Raw genomic sequence first — 16,990 nt, 5'->3', positions numbered from 1 at the left:
ATTTGTAAAATATAATTGATTATAAAATTAATAAAATTAATCACGTTTTTTTTTTTGTTAAAAAGTTAAAAGAAACGCACACACGAATTTTATTCTTTTTTTATTTTAACTTTATATTAAAGACATAAATAATTATACATAATTACGAAATAATATCATTCTTATAGGATAAGAGAATTTTCATTTTATTTATTTTATTATTTATTTTTTCTATTAATTGAATAAATAATTAAAAAATAAAATAATAAGTATAAAAATAGTAATAATCTTAATACAGATTAATATTTTGTTCATTTGAATTTGATTACGTCATAGTTCATTAGAATTAAATTTATTGTTGGAGAAATTATATTATTAATTTAATTTTTTTTAATTATCATATATATATATATAATGTTTGAATTGTTAATTAGATATGCATTAATAAATTTGACAGTGTATTAATTATTAAGTAATAATAACAAAATTAATAAAATGTCAAATTTGTTAATGTTTATCTGCTTAACAATTCAAATATTATTCTCTATATATATATATATATATATATATATATATATATATATATATATATATATATATGTGTACTACGGTGGAGATGCCGATAAGTTTTATAATAATTAAGAATGGTGTCCCTTCGATAAAAAAAAAAAAAAAAAGAATTGGCCATAATGGAAAATTATTTATTACGAAAACTTTTGTCTGTACATGCTAGGGCCAATATCTAAGTCAACAACAGTCCTTAAATCTGTTAAGACCATACGCCCAGCGACAAAGAGACAGCGAGGGGGAGCGTGATTAGTAAACTTGACATGGCGGCGACCGGACCATGCTTCTCCGTTGCCGGATTTTGCCCGGCGTTGGTCCGTTCTTGCTTAACGCCATCGTCATCTTCATCTGGTAAAATGAAATCGAATCCGGTCCCAAATCTAACGCGGCGATTTGCAGTTTCGACAGAGCAGGTACCAATAAAAACGGAAGCAACGACGACGAGTTTTCCAGATAACGAAAGGTTGAAGATGGAGCGCTTAGAAAACGAAACACAGGAGAAGAAAATTCCATTGCTTTGGGAATTGGCGGAAGCTGAAAAGAAGCATAGAAAGAGCATGAAGGATTACTTTGAGGAGTCAAAGGATTTGATCAGATCGGACGGTGGTCCACCACGGTGGTTCTCTCCGTTGGAGTGTGGATCTCGCTTGGACAAGTCTCCTCTCCTCCTCTATTTACCTGGTAAGTCGCGTCTTCAATTTTTTTGGTCTTTTTAATTATTATTAATTTTTTTAATTTAGCTGTGAAAGTGGATTCTCTTATCTCTTCTTTTTATTTTCTGATATAAATCATTATCTGATATTATTATATTCAATGCGAATATTGATTGGAATCGGAGAAAAAGTAGGCTATCAGTAGCTGGAAAGTCTAATGATCGTTCTTTTCCTTAAGATTTTTTTTTGGTGGATATGCTTTTAGCGTAATGAGCAGTGAGCACCGTACCCAACTGCTTGGCTCCTCTATGACTTCTGCTGTTTTTTTTTTTTTCTACGGAAAATGCCAATTTACTTTTGTTTTTTTGGCTTCATTTGCTCCCATTTACTCTTTTCTCTCTATCGTCACTTTTTTATTGTTCTCCTTCGTGTCTATATCAGTATCACTGCTGCTCTTTCTCTCTATCTTTACTTTTTTATTTTTTCTCCTTATGTATTCTCATTGGATTTAGAAGGAAACTGTTTTTTTAATAAAAATATTATTTTATATGTTAAAAAAATAATTAAAAATAATTATTTTATTTTTTTAATATTTTTTTATTAAAATTTATTAAATTTAATTTTAAATTATTTTTTAATATTATCTTACTAATATATTTTAAAAAATTTTTTTCTCAATAATTTCACTTGCAATACAAAGCATGCCTATTTCGGTATCGGCGTTACTAATTCGGACTAAATAGACTGCTTGGGTCGGTTAACCAATAAATTGAGCCCCAAATTATCTGAATTTATAATTAATCAAATTGTTAAATCGATAAATTGAAGTCAAGACCTCATAAAGGAATTTTAAAGTTACACTCAATTGAGCTAAATTAATAATTGCATCTTTATCATTCATATATATATATATATATATATATATATATATATATATATATATATAAAATAAATTTTATAAAATAATATATTTTTTAATATATAATTAATATTTTATAAATATTAAAAAGATAATTATGCATTTATAAATTTCTTTTATGTGTTACTCATAAATTTTAGAAATTAATAATAATATCTAAAATTGAATATTTTTATGTAAAATTTAGAACATTAAAATTTATGTATATATAACTTAGTAAATGTTGAAATTTTAATTTTTATTAAAGCTTAGTTAATTAAATTGATTGATTGATTTATTTATTCATATTAATAAGTATTTATTTAATTTTTTTAATTAACTTATACATATTTAATTAATTTTTTAATTAGTTAAATAATTGATTCATTAATCTGTTCTTCCCAAAGAACCCGAATCTAATTCATTTGTCTCGTATATGATCAATTTTTTCTAATCTCGCCCTGATCTTGATCTTGATATTATGTGATGCGAGAACGAGAAGGTCTTCCTAGTCCACGCTCCAAATCCTCAAAACTTACTCTATTATTATTATTATTATTATTATTATTATTATTATTATTATTATTAAAAAACTAATTTATTTTAATGCATTTAAATATTTAATATTATAATTTTAACAAAAAAATATATTATTAAAATTTTGTGTACAATTCATATTTCAAACTTATAATTTACTTTCTTAATAAATAAATTTATATTGTATAATAATAAATTAAAATAAAAAAGTAAAAAAGAAAACTTTTGTGGGGACCTGCTTCGCCTTGCGAAAATCCCTATCGGATGTTGATCTGCTGTGGGGCAGAAACGAGAGGAGTGATTCTCAACCTATTACCATCCCTACTGTTTACTGGATTAACCTCCAAATGATTTACAATATGTTTGGATGAAATTTAGAGAGATTTTCTGAAATAAGCTAAAGTAATTGGTGGGTTGAAAAAGTGAGGCTACCTTCCTTAAAAAAAAAAAACTTCCTCCCAAATGAAATTATTTTACAGAACCATACCTCATCTCCAAAAACCTCATTCAAAACATAGTTTTAATAACACTAACCTATATATCTATCAAGGAAAATACAACAAATTATTAGAGTAAATGATCAATAAATCAATTTTTTGCTTTGAGAGTGCTTTCCAATTATACCATTTGATATTTGTTTAGTCTCTATAAAAATAATAAGAATTTGTATTTTAAAATATTTTAATAAAGAGGTGTTTTAGCGTATGAAACATCTCATACTTGTGTGATATGGGAACTCGCAGTCTCCAAGTTTCAAGTGGAATAATTTTATTATTACACTAAAGTAAATATCAATTCCTTAATTAATTAAAATATTTATTTATCATTTATAAATTGATATATTAACATATTATTTTTTTTATATATATGTTTGTCCTTTTAACATGATATTTTTCTTTTAAGAAAAATAATATCATATTTATTACTATTTATTTAATGCATTTATAGTTATTTTACATATCTAATAATTTTTTTTTTCAAAAATATCATATTCGTCTCACCAAATTGCAACTTCACTCTAATGATAAGAAGTCTTAAATTATATATTTGCTATTAGTTCTAAATTTCTAGTTATAACTAGTTAAAGGTTGGTTAGCCACTCGACAAGCTCTTATATTTCTATTGTCAACATTATATATATATATATATATATATATATATATATATATATATATATATATATATATATCTCAAAAGATTTAACATTTTATTTAATAAAAAAAAAACTATAAAACACCTGTTCGCATATGCTATGAAGCTTACTGTTTTTGGATTTTAATTTGCACCATTGCATGTGATTAGTGTATATTATTTTTCTAGTTCTTTATAAATTAGTATGCTGATGTAACTAAAAAAAGATTCTAATGTTGCAGGGATTGATGGTGTTGGACTAGGACTTATTAAGCAACATTATAGTCTTGGAAAGTAAGTATCCCTTATCTGCGTTTACCCCGATGAGTAATGATAATATTTACCTGATTTAGATGAATCTTATAAACTAATTAATTAAGATATACTATAGTACTGTATTGCTTAGTGCATCATGAAATACACTGTCTAATTTTGATAGTTATGCTGCCTAATATATGATTGTTCCCCCGTTGAAACTAGGATTTTCGACATATGGTGCTTGCATATTCCAGTTAAGGATAGAACATCGTTTACAGGTCCTTTGCAATTTCTCTTTTATTGTCAAAATTCTTGGAGTCTTGCATTTAAGTACGACTTATTTTTTCCTCACCCCCAAACCCAAAATTTCATTTCATGGTTCAGAGTTAGTGAAGCTGGTTGAAAGAACAGTTAGATCAGAGAATTGCCGATCACCTAATAGACTAACATATCTTGTTGGTGAATCTCTGGGAGCATGCCTCGCAATAGCTGTTGCAGCCCGTAACCCGGATATAGATCTTGTACTTATATTGGCTAATCCAGGTGAAAATTTGCAAGCCTCTAAACTATTGATGCGGGTTTATATATTCAGCATTTTCCCTAATATCTATGATGTACGGATATTCTAAGAAATTCAGCAATATATAAGCAAGGCAATATCTAAGCACACCAAGTATTGATCAGTGAAGCGACCAATTGATTTTGTACCGGTTAATTTGACTGTCCAGAGTTTAGGAAGGGATGCGCTAATGCCTTGTAAAAAAGATGAATACAAGAGCCTACCACATATGAACAGTTAATTCTTTGCAAATTACTTGTGTATTGCGAAGGTCTTTTTAAGATAAAGGGAAAATGCATTCGTTCAACATTAGCCATCACTTGACTCTGCTCGTTGGTAATACTTTTTCCATGTAATGTTTATTAATTTATTCTTTATTTTTAGGAACATCATTTAAGAAGTCGCAGCTGGAACCTCTTATGCCTCTACTGGCCCTCTTACCTGACCAGCTCCAGCTTGGCCTTCCTCATATTCTGAGTTTGATGACAGGTTCTACCAGTGCTACGGAATTAGTTCTGTTTACTTTTTTACTGTGATGGTAATTTTAATGTCTTTGTTGAATGTCACTATTCAATGATCAATAGTAAGCTCTAGCTCCTTGGATGATCCTTGTTCTGTTTAATGACAAAAAAGAAACAAGTTGTTTGGTCCTTTACTGAGTTACCAATTATCAGAGAGGGTTAGCTAGAAGGAGGTTAAATAGTTTGATTTCTCCAAAGGAATAGATTTGGTATCTTTAACGTGCCCCCTCATGCAAAAGGTGTTGAGCATCAAAAAGCACAGAGCCACACATACAGGGGGGGAGGGAGGGACTGGGGGGATCCTTGGCCTCCCCAGCCCTTTTAATTTTTCCCTATATATATATATATATATAGAGAGAGAGAGAGAGAGAGAGAGAGAGAGAGAGAGAGAGAGAGAGAGAGAGAATTAATTTTCTTTAAATAAAATTATTTTATTTTAACTATTAGCCTCTCAAAAAATAATTATATTATTTTATTAAGATATAAGTAATGTAAAGTATTGGAACTATTTATTTTTCATTATATATTTAAAAATTTTCTAAAGTATAAACACCATTAAAAAAAATTATAGCTTAATTACACTCTATTATGGTATTTTTGAATATACAATATTAATCATTCAAAATATACAGTGAATTAGAAATATATAAAAAATAAATGTAATTAAATAATGTATTGAATCAATAATAATTACCCCTCAACAATAATTTTCTGGCTTCGCCCCTAGCCACAGACTCGTATAGAAAGGGAAACCTAGGATTCAAATTTTAGATTTTTTTTCACCAAAGTCAAAGAAACTCTAGTACCATTTTGCAAAATTATTTAACCAAAAAGTTTAAACTTGGAAGTGATAATAAGTTTAGTATCTCTAATAAGTAAAAACTTTGAGGTGTTGAGAAGTCAATGAACTTTCTTTCTTTGAAAAGCAAAGCTTGAGTGCTTTTAGGCTTCTAGTCTTTTGGTTGGAAGCAGGAGAATGTGAATTTGGATAAGCATGCTATTGTTATCTTCTGATTGAAAGTGCTACTAGGAACTGGACTGATTCTAGTAAAACTCATCCCACCTTTTATCCTTATTTTCTAGTTTGTACCTTAATAATGTGGAAATTGTCAACACTAGAAAAATCTTCAATTATGTGTATGAATGTATTTCTTTCTCCCCAATTGATACCTGCAACTGGTGCTGCATGCATTCAGGTGATCCTTTGAAGATGATGATGGATAATGTGACAAAGGGAGTTCCTCTTCAGCTGACAGTTGAAGAATTGTCACAAGATGTGGCTGCAATGTCATCTTACCTTTCTGTAAGATTCCACATTTCCACTTTAGGACATGGTTACAATTATTGAATATGATATGTAGTTTACACGGTAACAATAAGTATTATTTTGCATATATGAAAATGATAATGAAGTATCTGTGAGACCATAGAAGACAACTTTCAGTTGACATGTCATGAACTCTATTATCAGCATATCTTGTTCTCAGTCTTGTCGTTAAAGACAAGAAGAAAATATCCATTTTAGGATATCTGTTGGCGGTTCAGGTTGAGTATGTGTCTGTATGTATATAGTTTTTTATGCTCACAGATGTCATATGTTGCGGTCTTTTGAATAGAACTTGATGGTTTATGTCCCAGGTTATGGGTGATATCTTGCCTAGAGAAACGCTTCTCTGGAAGCTACATTTGCTTAAATCAGCTTCAGCATTTGCTAATTCACGTCTTCATGCTGTGAAGGCTCAAACACTGATACTTTCCAGGTCTATCACTTTGGCCATTGTCTAGAAACATAAATCTTAAGGGGTGTGTATGTATATATTTATCTATTTATATTGCAAATTTGACTATAGCTTAAGACCGTTATTTTAGTTATATTATTTTAAGAAAAGCACTTTGGTGTAGATCCTTTATATGTAACTTTGTTAAAAAGCTGATCTAGAAATAATAGCAGTTTCTTGTAGGACCAAATGAAGTTTCAATCCTTGATATCAAGTAGATAGTACCTTTTATGGAGCCTCAAGCATATGGCACAAACAATACATTGTCATTCCCATCTCTGCACTTCTCATATGATTTTAAATTAATGGAAGAATTAAATGCATCTTCTTCTAGGATTATATCTTGAACTTCTCAAACTATTTTCACTCAATTCAATGAGTGCTGACTTGTTACTGGTAGACTAGTACCTTGTGTGATGTATGATAGTAGTTACTTTACTACTTTAAGTCTGCTCTATCCAGAATGATCTGCTGAGTTTATGCTCTTTACTTTCAGCGGAAAGGATCAGTTGCTACCAAGTCAAGAGGAAGGTCAAAGACTCCAACATTTGCTGCCAAACTGTGAGAATCGTTTGTTTTCTGACTGCGGTCATTTTCTTTTATTGGTAGGATAAACTAACTCTCTATTTACTTCCTGCTCCCCTATCATTTATATACATAAAAAAAAATGATTCAATTGTTGTTTATTAAGTATTTATTTTGGTTTATGTAATGGTTATACTCATGAAGCAGGAAGATGAAGTAGATTTGGCGACTATTATCATGGGTACTAATTTCTACCGTAGAGGAGCATACCATGACTATGTTTCAGATTACGTGCCACCATCCCCTTATGAATTCAAAAAAATATATGAATCAGTCAGGTATACCATTGTGCTGTCTTGCAAATACAAATATTTTCTGTGACTGGGACCGGAATGAACTTCTTGTTAACTTGGCTACTCTAGCAGCAGCATGATACGGGTGGGTATAGGACATAATATGCTTATTTCAATTTCCTCTCAAGCTTTATGTGGAAGATGAACTTTTTACTATAATCTCTACCAAAAACTTAGCATGCAAAATGATGACGGCCATCCTCAGACTAACTTTAGCCATCATATTAGATGAGTTCCTTTTTATCTTGAAACGGTTCAGCCTATTATAGGAGTTGTTGTTATCATGAAACCACACAACCTTAATGTTCTAGCTTGAGAACCTAATAACATGTTTTAATATCTCTTCACATGAAACTTGTTGACCTTATGAACAAGCATAAGTGTGCTTTACCTTTGATGAAATTTAATTAGTAAGAGGAATTGAATTCTAAATGTTTTATTCAACGAGTTAGAGAGACTTTGATACCATGGTGTGAAATCATTTTACCTAAAGCGCAAGCTTAGAAGCGAGGATCCAAGAATAGGTATTAAATTTCTTACATTTAAGATTAATTAAGTTAATATTTTGAATAGTTTTTTTTTCCCCCCCATTTTAGGTTGATAAGGCTTGCTACAAGCCCTGTGATGCTCTCAACTTTTGAAGATGGGAAGATAGTTAGGGGTCTTGCTGGAGTTCCTTCTGAAGGACCAGTCTTGTATGTTGGCTATCACATGTTACTGGGTTTTGAATTGGCTCCAATGGTGTCCCAATTTTTTTTTGAAAGAAATATTCTTCTGAGGGGGATAGCACATCCTTCCATGTTTAGGAGATTGAAAGAAGGGAGGTTACCTCCAATGTCACAATATGACATATTCAGGATAATGGGTGCAGTGCCTGTTTCAGGAACCCTTTTCTACAAACTTCTGTCTTCCAAGGCTCATGTGCTGTTGTATCCAGGAGGCGTGCGTGAGGCCTGTCATCGGAAGGTAATGTCTTTTGTGCTTGCTTGTTATTCTAAAAAGTAATTATTTCATATTAGAAGTTCAGTATTCATTTTATAAATTTGAATTATGATTTTACCAATTGCAAGTCTTTATACTAGATTGAGATATCACTTTCCCGGTTTTCTTCTTGCTTTGTAGAGGAAATTGCTCGAGTATGTGGTGATAGAGTATATCCACACACAATTCTAGTCCCACTTGTATTCTATATCCACTTGTATTCTATATCTCCTGTATGATAGTTAGCTTAGAAAACCCAATCCATATCAAGCTACAATTGTATATGCTGTATAAATATTCTCTAATAGTTTAATGAAATTCAATTGATTGCCGAGAGTTCACATGGTATCAGAGTGCATCAACATCGCTTAATAGCATTATGTTAAATGCCATGGTGCTTGTATCTGATCAAATCTCTCATCTCTATTTGCTGAATCCATCACAATTTCTACCCATTAAACTTACATCTTCTAATTTTCCTTATGGCATGTCCAAGTCATGCCTTTCTTTCGCAATCATAATTTGGCCGAACATATATCCTCTACCACAAATCCACCAGCTCAAACACTTGATGATGGTACTGCTAATCCACAATACAGTGTTTGGTTCTATAAGGATCAACTTGACCTAAGTTGGTTTTTTTGTTCAATTTTTGAAAACCTCTTACCGGAGATTATTGGAGTACAAATAGCCAAAGAAGCGTGAAATAAATTAGCCACAATTTTTTCTTCCTGTTCTCGTACTCAAATTCAACAATTGCGAAAGTAACTAAAACACTTATGGAAAGGGTCAGATTCTATTGATGTTTATATGAAGAAGGCTAAATCAATCTATGATCAACTTGTTGCTCTTCAATCTCCAATTTCTGAAGATGTGTTGATCGCAGATATCATTGAAGGACTTGGTTTAGTTTATCGCCCTTTCACTGGTGCATTGGAAGCTCGCAATGCTCCTATCTCTTATGATGACTTGTATGCTCTACTTTTGAGCGAATAGACACAGTTAACAATGGAAAGTTTCAATATGGAGACCATTGTTTCACTAATTGCCCAGGTTGCTACGAGAGGGCGTGGTTGTCATTCAAATCGAGGGAGCCATGGGAGAGGTCACTCTCAATGGTTTTACACCCAATTAGCTCCTAATTCTTCTACTATGATATGTTATAACTGTAATGGCATTGGACATATTGCTCGTCAATGTCCTTATCCAAAAAAAGACTCCATACCACAACTCACCTATTTTCCACCTCTTGTCACCAACTATACCGTCTACACCAATAGGTCCATGCGATGATGGACATTGGACTCTGGAGCAAACTATCATGTCATTGTAGACCGTGGTAATATCAATAATCCTGTTCTGTATCTTGGAACTGATGAGGTTGTTTTTGGTAATGGTATGTCTCTCCCTATCACTCATAAAGATTCATCTTTTGTGTCCTCTAACAATTTTCAATTTGTTCCCGCTAATGTTCTTTGTTCTCCTTCAATTCAAGGCAATCTTTTATCTGTTAATGCTTTCACTACTGCTAACAATGTTTTTATTGAATTTTTCCCTGATATGTTTTTTGTTAAGGATATACCTACGAAGTGGATTCTTCATCAAGGCCAGAGTAAAGATGAATTGTATATCATGCCTCTTCATTTGTCCAATAATTTTAGTCCTATATTTAGGGCATGTCAATACTCGTCTAGTTCGTCATGTTATTACTCACAATAAGTTACCTTTCAATAAAGATAATTTATCTTCTATTCCTTGCAATGCATGTCATGTTAGCAAATCACATAAAGTTCCATTCATTGACTCTGATTCCTCTGTTTGTCAACCTTTACAATTAATTTGTTTTGATGTATGGGGTTCAGCTCCTGTCCCTTACATTGATGGCTTTCGTTATTATGTTATCTACTATGATCACTATAGCAAGTATATTTGGATTTATTTTCTAAAATAAAAATTTGAAGTCCTTAGCACTTTTATTAAATTCTATAGCAAGTATGTTTGGATTTATTTTCTGAAACAAAAATCTAAAGCCTTAGCACTTTCATTAAATTCAAAAATATTTTTGAAAAATATTTTGATCTAGTTATAAAATGTTTCCAAGCAGATTAGGGAAGTGAGCTTCAAGCGTTATTTAATTTCTTAAGTGACAATGGTATAACCCAAGTGTTCTGTCCTCATACTCTAGAACAAAATGGGTGTGTGGAATGAAAACATCGCCATATTGTCGAAACTAGAAAAGCACTTCTTCATCATGCTTCTGTTCTCTTTCAATATTGGAACTATGCATTTGACACTGTTGTCTAAACTATCAATTGATTGCCACTTAAACACATCATTCCTCCAACACCTTTTGCTAAATTATTCAATTCATCACCTAAATATGTTGATTTACGAGTGTTGGGTTGTCTTTGCTATCCTGAGCTAAAACCATATGCTGCACACAAACTCGCACCTAGATCATCTCTTTAGGTGTTCTTGGGTTATAGTAAAATGCATAAAGGTTACATTTGCTTGGATCATTCTATTAGCAAGATCTATATCTCACATCATGTTTTTTTTGAACAAGTATTTTCATTTTCTGCATAGCATAATACTCGACCCAGTTTAGTCTAAGAGAGCATCGGTCTTATTTCTTTACCTCTCTCTTCTATGCCACTTATTCCCAACCCTCTACCAAACCCGTCGCCTAGCATTCTTGGTCCTCCACCCTCTCTAACATCAATCACTCCACGATCTAACCAATCCGTTCATCATCCAAATTCTATCGCAATAAACACCATCTAATCCTACACCAATACAACAACGACCCAATCCTCCTTTTTCTCCACCACGTCCTTCGCTCCAACTCCCATCAACTCAAATTGTTACCCCAACTCGTATACTAACCTATAGCCCCTTGCCGTCTAAACTTCCACTGCTCTTCCTCTTGTCATGGATCTAAGTTCACAACCACCGGACGTCCCTTCACCTCCTCCACCATCTACAAAAACTTACCCCATGATTACATGGTCTCAAACTGGATCTCTAAAACCAAAGCTCTTTGCCATTACAAAAGAGTTACCCTAAGTATCCACTTGCTACACTAAGGCACAATATGACCCTCAACGGTTTAAGGCCATGAATGAAGAAATATCTGCCCTTTTAAACATTGGTACATGGGAACTAGTGCCCCACACTCATGCTCAGAACATCATAGGATGTGAGTGGGTTTATAAAATTAAACAAAAAGTTGAAGGTATCATTGATTGCTACAAGGCTCGTTTAGTTGCTAAGGGCTTCCATCAATGACCAGGTATTGATTTTGTTGAAACTTTTTCTCTAATCATCAAGCCTGCCGCTATTCGAGTTGTTTTATCCTTGGTAGTAACTAGCAATTGGTTAGTTCAACAACTTGATATATCAAATGCCTTTTTACATGGTGATCTAGATGATGATATTTTTATGTCTCAGCCTCCTGGCTTTGTTGATCTAGACAAGCCCCATCATATCTGTAAATTTAAAAGGTCTCTATATGTTTGCATCAAGCTTCGAGGCAATGGTACAACAAATCAAAATTTGCCTTGGAACAGCTCCATTTTGTCAAGTCAAATGCCGATACTTCTCTCTTTATCTACAAAAAAGGTGACATGTAAGCTTATTGTCTTGTATATGTGGATGGCATTCTAATTACTGTCAATAGTTCATTCTTCTTGAATCATGTCATCGGCAATTTAAAGACCTCCTTTATGGTCAAAGAACTTGATTCCTTAGAATATTTCCTTGGAATTGAAGCTACCTCCACACCAACTAGACTTATGCTTACACGGTAGAAATACATTAGTGACCTTTTATCTAAAGCACAAATGGACAATTGTAATTCCATTTCAACTCCAGGTTGTCCTAACACCAAACTCGGTGCATATTAGGGTGATCCATTTGCTTAACCATAACTTTATCGAAGCATAGTTGGTGGCCTTCAGCATCTCGCATTCATCCGTCCAGACATTGCCTTTGCTGTGCAAAATGTCTTTCAATTTTTACAAGACCCTCGTGAGCCTAATTGGACTGCCATTAAACGCATCATGCATTATTTAAAGGGTACGCAAATATTTAGACTTCATTTTACTAAATGTTCCTCTCATACTATAAATGCATGCTTGGACACTGATTGGGCTAGCAATATTGACAATCGAAAGTCAATCACCGGATATACTATTTTTATGGGGAAAAATCTGGTATCTTGGAGCACCAAACGCCAAGCAACAGTGGCCAAATCATCCACTAAAGCCGAGTATCAGGCAATAGGCGCTGCCATTTCAGAGGTTATATGGTTAAAATATCTTCTTCATGAGATCTGCCACCCTGCATCCACTCCACCAACTTTATGGTGTGATAATATGGGAGCAACCTATTTAACTACAAATCCTATTTTCCATGCTCGTACCAAGCATATAGGGGTAGATTTCCATTTTGTTTGGGACAAAGTATTGAAGAAGGAGTTGCAAGTTCGTTTCATTTCCTCAAAAGACGAACTCATTGATTTGTTAACTAAAGCAATTTCCAGGTAGCGTCATCTTCACTTGGGTCATCAATTGGCAATTTGACCTGTACCTGTTTCAAATTGAGGGGGTATAATAGAGTTTATCCACACACAAATCTAGTCCCACTTGTATTCTATATCCCCTGTATTATAGTCAGCTTAGGAAACTCAGTCCATATCAAACTATAATTGTATATGCTGTATAAATATTCTCTAATAATTTAATGAAATTCAATTAATTTCCAAGAGTTCACATGTGGATTTCAAATGATGTAATATTTGAATTTGGTCTTGTGTTAAAATTTTATGATTTTTTTTTTCTTGAAACACTAATCTAAAATTGCATTAATTTTAAATGCACACCTATCCTAATGGATTCTAAAGGAATAATGAAGTAGTGAAATGACATGCTGTCTATTTTCTTATCCCACATTTGATGGGAAAAATCTTGGGTGAGTAAAGATTGGAGTAACCCATTTTCTTATGGTGATTCCTTTTATTGAAGGTGTTATGATTTTTAATTTTTTTCCCCTCTTCTTTTGTTCTGATGTTTTCTAGGAAATTTACTTTCTATGATGCAAGGCTTCTGATCAAATGACTTTTCATACTTTTCAGGGTGAAGCATACAAGTTATTCTGGCCAGAACATTCTGAGTTTGTTAGGATGGCAGCTAGGTTTGGAGCCAAAATTGTGCCATTTGGTGTTGTTGGAGAAGATGACTTTTTTGAAGTAAGTTCATAAGATTTCCTATATATGTGTGTATATATATATAGTGTTGTGGACAAACCGATTCTTGATCTTTATTTTGGCATATTATGCTTTTATTTTTTCTTCATTCGGTTTCAACTGGAACTTGAACTTAAAATCTTATAGCCCGACAACTCTTAGTATTTACATTCTCTATCACTTGTTTTGGAGTTAGAGTCTCAACTCTCAAAGAATAATTGATTATATATACGCACTATCTCAGGTATTTTTTGACTATGATGACCAAATGAAGGTTCCTTTCCTTAGGGATTACATAATAGACATAGCGAAGGAGTCCAAGAGTGTGAGGTAGGATTACTTTATTGTCTGTTGGTTTCCACTAAATGTTCAAAGTTTTATTTATCCTTCTTTCCAATTGTTTTCTTTTGTTTACCTGTTCTCTTTGTGATAATAGGACTGAAGAAAATGGTGAAGTGGGAAACCAAGATATGCACCTTCCAGGAGTCCTACCAAAATTTCCTGGCAGATTCTATTATTATTTTGGGAAACCAATTGAAACACAAGGTATGATGAGAATATAGCATATAACAAATACACCTTGGTGCTAACGCAAGTAAAAAATCATCTATTGGGCCAAAACCAAAGCATCACAGTGTGTCAAAGCAAACATTGTAATAATAAATGGGCTAAATCCCCTAAAAGTTTCAAAATTTCAGTGTCCAGTCACAATACAACAAAATTCTCCCAATTTTTTTTTTAATTTTTTTTTTATTATGCTGTGAAGGGAGGAAGGAATTAAAAGACAGAGAGAAAGCTCATGAATTATACTTAGAGGTGAAGTCAGAAGTAGAGAAATGCCTTTCTTTTTTAAAGGAGAAAAGAGAAAGTGATCCTTACAGGTATCTATTGAGTCGTCTAAGTTACCAGGCTATGCATGGCATTACTTCTGAAGTTCCTACATTTGAACTTTGATTGTTCTGCACATTTGAAGATTGATTATTTTCAGCATCAGCTATAGAAAAAGAATAAGGATGCTTATTCTTGATAGGATGATTATTAGATCACAGAATCTATATGTGCTGACCAACCGCAAAGAAGGTTGGTGGTTAGGAATGTACCATGTGTAATGTATGTAACAATTATCTAAAATTATGTATAAATTATATATTTGGCTGGATTATTGTGATGTTCGCATCCATTCCACTTCTAGATTCATTTGATTACTTGATGAGTAATTGTATCACAGTAATCAAACAGAATGTTAATTCCATTAAATATAGGCAATCTTTGAGATCTCCAGGGACTTTTCTTAAGCATGCCTTACATTCAATTTTCACAAAATAAATTCATGTTGCTTTTAATTTTTGTAATTTTTTCGGTTAACTTTTGTGATTTATCATAAATTTAGAGCTAGAGGCCCAACAAGCACAAATGGATATTAACTTTTATATTTATGAAGTTACATGAGTTAAATTAGATTAATATATATATAAAAAAAAATAAAATTGTATTTTAACAAAACCATATGCCTAACCAATTCACCCAATCTCACCTATGATTGGTCATGTATCTTCTCGTCTCAATTCTGCATCTTCGCTAGCCCGGAATCTTCGCCCGGTTGATTTTGATTACTGCATCTTCTCAGTCCTCGAGTCGTTCGCATGTGCCTCACCTTAAACTTGTCGCTCACCCTTCCTCCCTCAATCCTCAATCTCAACATCAAACTGCCTGCACTCCCGGTTCTTGATATGAAATTTCTGTTGCTCTTCCAATTTTGTTTCCTTGAGAGGTAAAAGAAATTACGTTGTGTGATGCTGTTCTTGTATTTTTCCTGCGGGAGACGAGAGAGAACACTAGTTGGGTTGGCTTGTACACCTCTTCCTAGTTAGTACTGAGTAGAATATAGACTTGACAGGGTACTTGACTATGGAGGTTTAAGCTCATAAGAATGGGATGAAGAATCCTTAATAACGTGAGATATTTATCATTAGTAGATAATATTTTGTTTTGGATTAGAATTATATTCATTTGGGTATTTTGGGTGATACTCACCTTGAGAGGTAGCTGCTCCAGTCCTTGAGTTATTATTTAAATTTATTATTATTTTTGTATTATGTGAAATTTGTGTTAAATTCCGAATTGTATTAATTTGTGCTAGAAATTGCAGCAAATTAGGAATTAGGATGTTTAGTTCTTAGTATTCTGAAGAATGAGATCTGACAATTTTTTATTTTAGGGAACAGAACAGAACAATCTAGCCTGTATGAGTGTTTTTATTTTAACTATAATCTTTATTTAATATAATAATTTAAGAAATTTAGTGCTCGTGTTTCTTTAAAAATAAAAGAACATGGATTTTCTATTTGTTTTTTAAGACCACAATAGTTTATTAGATTAATAAACTAAAATAAAAAAGAAAAAAATTTAAAAATAATTTTCTAATTAAAAGAAAATACACCTTTATATATTATAATTAATTAAAATAAATAAAAAGTGAATAAAGAAAATAAATTAATTAGATATATGTAATAGTGTGTAAATAATGATGAACCCAAGTAGGGATAGTAACAGATCAGGTTTTTGCAAGTATCCGATCCGATTGAACTCTAATAGGATGAGTTTGGGTAGTATATAATCGAGTTTGGAACGGGCTCAGATTTGAAATTTAATACTTGTGACGAGTTCGGATTAGATTCGGGTTTTATATGTTGGGTATCAGTTACCCGAACCTGTTTATATAAATATTTAATTAAATATAAAAAATATATATTTTTAATAATATTTATAAATTTTTATATATTTTATTTTATATAAAATAAAATTAAAATATTTTATAAAATTATTAAAATTTTAAAATATAAATTATTAATAAAAATAATTTTTTATATAAATTATTAATTAAATATATAAAATTAAACGAATTCAAATATTTTTCGGGTAATAACAATCTGGTTTGAGACGGGTTTGAGTTGTTGAAAATAAATTTTAATGAAGTTTGAGACGGGTTCGGGTTCAGATAGGAT

At 32.0% G+C, this 16,990-nt stretch overlaps 1 protein-coding gene across 2 annotated transcripts; it reads left to right on the top strand.

Moving 5' to 3' along the window:
* The first annotated feature begins 700 nt into the window (after positions 1–700).
* LOC131176318 (phytyl ester synthase 2, chloroplastic-like) lies at positions 701–15,266 on the top strand. Of its 2 annotated transcripts, none has more exons than XM_058141344.1 (14): positions 701–1,227; positions 4,008–4,059; positions 4,246–4,301; positions 4,408–4,566; positions 4,967–5,071; positions 6,300–6,406; positions 6,742–6,863; positions 7,378–7,486; positions 7,611–7,744; positions 8,356–8,725; positions 13,875–13,988; positions 14,230–14,315; positions 14,422–14,531; positions 14,752–15,266. In XM_058141344.1, the coding sequence occupies exons 1-14, from the start codon at positions 810–812 to the stop codon at positions 14,937–14,939; spliced, it is 2,130 nt and encodes a 709-aa protein (XP_057997327.1). In that variant the 5' UTR covers positions 701–809; the 3' UTR covers positions 14,940–15,266. The 2 variants fall into 2 exon arrangements, with proteins under 2 accessions (XP_057997327.1, XP_057997328.1); XM_058141345.1 differs by having other exon boundaries at positions 702–1,227; positions 7,614–7,744.
* The last annotated feature ends 1,724 nt before the right edge of the window (positions 15,267–16,990 follow it).

The sequence above is a fragment of the Hevea brasiliensis genome, unplaced genomic scaffold (genome assembly GCF_030052815.1).
Source record: "Hevea brasiliensis isolate MT/VB/25A 57/8 unplaced genomic scaffold, ASM3005281v1 Scaf1, whole genome shotgun sequence".
Lineage (NCBI taxonomy): Eukaryota > Viridiplantae > Streptophyta > Magnoliopsida > Malpighiales > Euphorbiaceae > Hevea > Hevea brasiliensis.
The sequence above is the reverse complement of the archived record's forward strand: the minus strand, read 5'-3'. Positions and strand labels throughout refer to the sequence as shown.

What these genes read in the sequence shown, in the direction of transcription:
- LOC131176318 (XM_058141344.1), top strand. Translation starts at nt 810, where the DNA reads ATGGCGGCGACCGGACCATGCTTCTCCGTTGCCGGATTTTGCCCGGCG. An exon ending in TCTCCTCCTCTATTTACCTG is followed by an intron (nt 1,228 to 4,007) that starts GTAAGTCGCGTC and finishes CTAATGTTGCAG; the next exon opens with GGATTGATGGTGTTGGACTA. An exon ending in GAAACCAATTGAAACACAAG is followed by an intron (nt 14,532 to 14,751) that starts GTATGATGAGAA and finishes TATGCTGTGAAG; the next exon opens with GGAGGAAGGAATTAAAAGAC.